Genomic DNA, 6,000 nt, shown 5'->3' on the forward strand with positions numbered 1-6,000 from the left:
AAATCTTAGCGGATTTTTGCATAAATCTTAATCTTGAGGAACTTTAGATGAATCGGATTCCTGATGGGCTGCATGCATTCTTATAGAGTTTAAATAGCTATCTCTAACTAGTTAAGCCAATCCCTCCATGGGAATTACTTTTCCCACCTATCCTGGAGTTGCCAATACTTTGGAAACCTGGCAGAGGGGGCTTCTCATTTTGCTAAGAGCATGTGTCAACTTAGCACCTTTGCTCCTTAGCATATGAGAACCAACCCATCTCCCTGGCGACACTAAGTCTGGGCTGGCCACCTTTTGCCAAACTGTCCGGACTTTACACTAGGATGGGGGTACTTGAGGAGCCCCTCCCCAGTTAACACCTTGGGGACACTCAGCCCTTTCAACTCCAGGCTTTTACAGACATCAGGGCACCAAGCCAGTGGGATGTCTTAGAAGTCCGGAGCTGCACATTCTTATCTGCTTTAGTGAGTCACTAGACGCATACTAAGTGGGGCTACAAAAATGAATGAGTAATTCCCTGTCCCCGGTGGTCTGAATGAAATCCCAAATGTGCCTAACATGTTTAATACACTATTTGAGGGGGACTTTAATTCATCAATTTTTTACGAACTTATAAAAATCACGCTATGGGTGTTATTATTGTTGTCCCCAGCTCCCCAACAGAGCAGGCAAGAGTGCTGCTAGGGAGATATCGAGGGCTATATACATACAAGCCAAGCAAGACCGACCTAACCGATCACCTGGTCCACACCGGCGATCAAAGACACCTCCAAAAAAAATGCCTACCAGGTCTTCGCAGAGGTGAAGTGGATCTTCGAGGGGGAGATAGCCTGATGGCTTCCACCATAAGTTCATTCCCCAGTATAGAGCCCTAGCCAAACCCGACCGATCTGACAAAAAAAAGACTCCCACGCACTGGTCTCCGGAGTGCGAGACCACATTCCAGGATTTCAAGAGCACCCTCACTAGCGCCAGCCAGAACAGCAAACAAATAGATCAGGCGGTTGCCTACACTACGATAGAAAAGGAGTGGCTGACTATTGTCTTGGCTGGCTGTTGTCTATAGCGATTCAGCACAAATAGGGCAGTGAAGATGGGAATGCCGATGGCTTGTCTTGACAGGACAATCCTGACAGATGAGCTTCCTCAGTCCTCGATCTTGGGAGCCAACCCGTCGGACCTGCTGCCCCAGAGCTCTCCTCTTAAGGAGGGGAGGTGTGACAGTAGGAGTAATTGGGCTATTATAATAAAGTATAAACCCTGCAATTGCCCCTACCTGTCTAGATGGATACACAGGGGTTAAACTAGTATCCATCTTGTTAATGTGGTTAGAATTTTTTTTGAAATGTGATGCCTGTATTTTCGGTCTCCTCTGTGTGCAGGGCTGCTAATTCACTCAGCCAGCCTGCACACAAGAGATTTAAAGAGATCCGGTTCTGCTATTAAAATGTGGGATGAAGTGCTTCAGCCATTGTTAGAAGTGGGGAGGGGTGCCGACTCAAGTCTGGGGAACAATGCCTCTAAGGCTACGTCCATAGAGAGGGGAGCCACACTGAGCCGTGCGGACGCTCCGCGCTGAGCCCCGTCATCCTCAATGAGGATATCTTTAGAGGGGGCTCCCCCGCGAGCGTCCGCAGGCGTGCTCAGGCGCTGGGATTTTCAACCAACAGCCGAGCCTGTTTCTCATCGCGCTGTCAGCTGAAAACACCCAATCAGCGCGAAGCAGCGTGACGTTGACGTCAGCGCGTCGCGGGTTATTGGCCCAGCAACGTCACTGCCCTGCCTCCCGATCGCGCACTCTGGCTCGCCTATATGTTCATGAAAACGCTCATGCTTGAACAGGCGAGCCTATGCGTTCGCACGGCTCAGCGCGGCTCCCCCTCTATGGACGTAGCCTAAGAGTGGAGCCTTTGTTCAGCCCAGACTCTGAGGCACCTATCTCTGTGAGAGATATCTGGCTGGCAATGGGAACAGTTGCTGGGTATGAGCCATGTCGGCATGATTCCAGTGTTCCCGTGTCCCGTGACAAGGATCATGCGCTAAAATGGAATCTGTGCTACTTTATTTAAAAGATAAGACGGTTGTGGTAACTTTAACAAGATGTTGTTTACAGTTAATACGGATGTTGGTGCTCTTCAACAAACTTGGGGTTTGGGTGCCCATCTGTATCACCCTGCAGTGGGAGACACAGATGTCCTCTATATACAGAAGGAGATATGAGGGGTGCCACTATGACCTTCTGTAGAAGCCCTCACCTCTCCAGTCAGCAGGTAGATGATGTCCAGGGTGTGATTCAAGATGCCCTCAGCTATCTGCTTCTTGTCCTTGTTCATCATAGAGTTAGTCAGATGCTCTGGTGGGCTCTGGAACAAAACAGAATGGGTAAGATCTACAGATGTGAAGGAATAAGGTCCTCTCTATCGTGACACTTTCAGTGGGAGGGACAGATGTGAGGAAGTGATCAGCTTCTAGTCATTGTTCATCTGAAGGGGTGAGTCTGTGGAAGGGCGAGGAGGGGGTGGGGGTTAGCCTGTGGAAGGGTGAGGAGGGGGGGGGGGTGTCTTAGGATGTGGAAGGGTGAGATGGGGGGGTTAGCTTGTGGACAGGTGAGATGGGGGGGGGGTTAGTTTGTGGAAGGGTGAGGAGGGAGGGGGGTTTATCCTGTGGAAGGGTGAGGAGGGAGGGGGAGGGTTAGCCTGTGGAAGGGCGAGGAGGGAGGGGGGGGGTTAGCCTGTGGAAGGGTGAAGAGGGAGGGGGGGTTATTCTGTGGAAGGGTGAGGAGGGAGGGGTTAGCCTGTGGAAGAAGAGGGGGGTTAGCCTGTGGAAGGGTGAGGAAGGAGGGAGGAAGGGAGGTAGGGGGGTTTAGCCTGTGAAAGCTTGAGGAGGGAGGGTTAGCCTGTGAAACGGTGAGGAGGAAAGGGGGGTTAGCCTGTGGAAGGGCGAGGAGGGAGTGGGGTAAGCCTCTGGAAGGGTGAGGAGTAAGGGTGGGGGGGTACAATGTGAAAGGGTGAGGAGGGAGGGGGAGATAGCATGTGGAAGGGTGAGGAGGGAGGCTGGGGGGTTTGCCTGTGGAAGGATGAGGAGGGGGGTAGCCTGTGGAAGGGTTAGGAGGGAGGGGGGTTAGTCTGTGGAAGGGCAAGGATGGAGGGGGGGTAGCCTGTGAAAGGGTGAGGAGGGGGTGAGGGAGGGTGTTAGCCTGTGGAAGGGCGAGGAGGGAGGGGGGGTTAGCCTGTGGAAGGGTGAGTGGGGGGGTTAGCCTGTGGAAGGGTGAGGGTGGGGTTAGCCTGTGGAAGGGTGAGGGAGGGAGGTTACCCTGTGAAAGGGTGAGGAGGGAGGGTGTTAAGGGTGAGGAGGGAGGGGGGATCGGGTTAGCCTGTGGAAGGGTGAGGAGGAAGGGGGGATCGGGGTTAGCCTGTGGAAGAGTGAGGAGGGAGCCTGTGGGGTTTGCTTGTGGAAGGGTGAGGAGGGGGGTAGCCTGTGGAAGGGTTAGGAGGGAGGGGGTTTAGTCTGTGGAAGGTTGAGGATAGAGGGGGGGGTAGCCTGTGAAAGGGTGAGGAGGGGGTGAGGGAGGGGGGTTAGCCTGTGGAAGGGCGAGGAGGGAGGGGGGATTAGCCTGTGGAAGGGTGAGGGTGGGGTTTGCCTGTGGAAGGGTGAGGGAGGGAGGTTAGCATGTGAAAGGGTGAGGAGGGAGGGGGGAAGGGTGAGGAGGGAGGGGGGATCGGATTAGCCTGTGGTAGGGTGAGGAGGGAGGGGGGATCGGGTTAGCCTGTGGAAGTGTGAGGAGGAAGGGGGGGGGTAAGCCTGTGAAGTGTGAGGAGGGAGGGGTTAGCCCGTGGAAGTGTGAGGAGGGAGGGGGGAGGGGTTAGCCTGTGGAAGGGTGAGGAGGGAGGGGAGGGGTTAGCCTGTGGAAGGGTGAGGAGGGAGGGGGGGAGGGGTTAGCCTGTGGAAAGGGTGAGGAGGGGCGGGGGGGAGGGTTAGCCTGTGGAAGGGTGAGGAGGGAGGGGGGAGGGGTAGCCTGTGGAAGGGTGAGGAGGGAGGGAGGGGTTAGCCTGTGGAAGGGTGAGGAGGGAGGGGTTAGCCTGTAGAAGGGGTGAGGAGGGAAGGGTTTAGCCTGTAGAAGGGTGAGGAGGGAGGGGTGAGGAGGGAGGGGTGAGGAGGGAGGGGGTTAGCCTGTGGAAGGGTGAGGGAGGGAGGGGGGGAGGGGTTAGCCTGTGGAAGGGTGAGGAGGGAGGGGGGAGGTGTTAGCCTGTGGAAGGGTGAGGGAGGGAGGGGTTATCCTGTGGAAGGAGGTGGAGGGAGGGGAGAGGGGTGAGGGAGGGAGGGGGGGAGGGGTTAGCTGTGGAAGGGTGAGGAGGGAGGGGGGGGAGGAGGTTAGCCTGTGAAAGGGTGAGGAGGGAGGGAGGGTTAGCCTGTGGAAGGGCGAGGAGGGAGTGGGGTAAGCCTCTGGAAGGGTGAGGAGTAAGGGTGGGGGGGGTACCCTGGTACCGTGTGAAAAGGGTGAGGAGGGAGGGGGGGGTTAGCATGTGGAAGGGTGAGGAGGGAGGCTGGGGGGTTTGCCTGTGGAAGGGTGAGGAGGGGGGGTAGCCTGTGGAAGGGTGAGGAGGGAGGGGGGCTAGTCTGTGGAAGGGTGAGGATGGAGGGGTGGGGGTAGACTGTGAAAGGGTGCGGAGGGGGTGAGGGAGGGTGTTAGCCTGTGGAAGGGCGAGGAGGGAGGGGGAGTTAGCCTGTGAAGGGGTGAGTGGGGGGGTAGCCTGTGGAAGGGGTGAGGGTGGGGTTAGCCTGTGGTAGGGTGAGGGAGGGAGGGTTACCCTGTGAAGGGTGAGGAGGGAGGGTGTTAAGGGTGAGGAGGGAGGGGGGATCGGGTTAGCCTGTGGAAGGGTGAGGAGGAAGGGGGGGTCGGGTTTAGCCTGTGGAAGAGTGAGGAGGCAGCCTGTGGGGTTTGCATGTGGAAGGGTGAGGAGGGGGTAGCCTGTGGAAGGGTTAGGAGGGAGGGGGGGGTTAGTCTGTGGAAGGGTGAGGATGGAGGGGGGGGTAGCCTGTGAAAGGGTGAGGAGGGGGGTGAGGGAGGGGGGTTAGCCTGTGGAAGGGCGAGGAGGGAGGGGGGATTAGCCTGTGGAAGGGTGAGGGTGGGGTTTGCCTGTGGAAGGGTGAGGGAGGGAGGTTAGCCTGTGAAAGGGTGAGGAGGGAGGGGGGAAGGGTGAGGAGGGAGGGGGAAGGGTGAGGAGGGAGGGGGGAGGGTGGTTAGCCTGTGGAAGGGTGAGGGAGGGGGGGGAGGGGTTAGCCTGTGGAAGGGTGAGGAGGGAGGGGGGGGAGAGGTTAGCCTGTGGAAGGGTGAGGAAAGAGGGGGGGAGAGGTTAGCCTGTGGAAGGGTGAGGGAGGGGGGAGGGGTTAGCCTGGGAAGGGTGAGGAGGAGGGGTTAGCCTGTGGAAGGGTGAGGAGGAGGGGGGAGGGGTTAGCCTGTGGAAGGGTGAGGAGGGGAGGGGGAGGGTTAGCCTGTGGAAGGGTGAGGAGGGAGGGGGGAGGGGTAAGCTGTGGAAGGGTGAGGAGGGAGGGGGGAGGGGTTAGCCTGTGGAAGGGTGAGGAGGGAGGGGGGAGGTTAGCCTGTGAAAGGGTGGGAGGGAGGGGGACGGTTAGCCTGTGAAGGGTGAGGGAAGGAGGGGAGTTAGCCTGTGAAAGGGTGGGGAGGGGAGTTAGCCTGTGACAGAGTGGGGAGGGGAGTTAGCCTGTGAAAGGGTGGGGAGGGGAGTTAGCCTGTGAAAGGGTGGGGAGGGGGATTAGCCTGTGAAAGGGTGAGGTGGGGGAGGGGGAGTGGGTTAGCCTGTGAAAGGGTGGGGAGGGGGAGTAAGCCTGTGAAAGGGTGGGGAGGGGGGGGGTAAGCCTGTGAAAGGGTGTGAGCGAGGGGGAGGGGGGTTAGCCTGTGGAAGGGTGAGTGGTGGGGGTTAGCCTGTGGAAGGGTGAGGGTGGGGTTAGCCTGTGGAAGGGTGAGGGAGGGAGGTTAGA

At 57.8% G+C, this 6,000-nt stretch overlaps 1 protein-coding gene across 1 annotated transcript in view; it reads right to left on the minus strand.

Annotated features, from left to right (window-relative positions):
* LOC142471231 (uncharacterized) overlaps positions 1-6,000 on the minus strand; it is a 50,460-nt gene that overhangs the window by 42,064 nt on the left and 2,396 nt on the right. The window contains exon 2 of the mRNA XM_075578037.1: positions 2,256-2,363. Coding sequence (XP_075434152.1) covers positions 2,256-2,336 — 81 coding nt within the window. The 5' untranslated portion in view covers positions 2,337-2,363. The remainder of the gene's footprint in view (positions 1-2,255; positions 2,364-6,000) is intronic.

This window comes from Ascaphus truei, chromosome 20 (genome assembly GCF_040206685.1).
Source record: "Ascaphus truei isolate aAscTru1 chromosome 20, aAscTru1.hap1, whole genome shotgun sequence".
Lineage (NCBI taxonomy): Eukaryota > Metazoa > Chordata > Amphibia > Anura > Ascaphidae > Ascaphus > Ascaphus truei.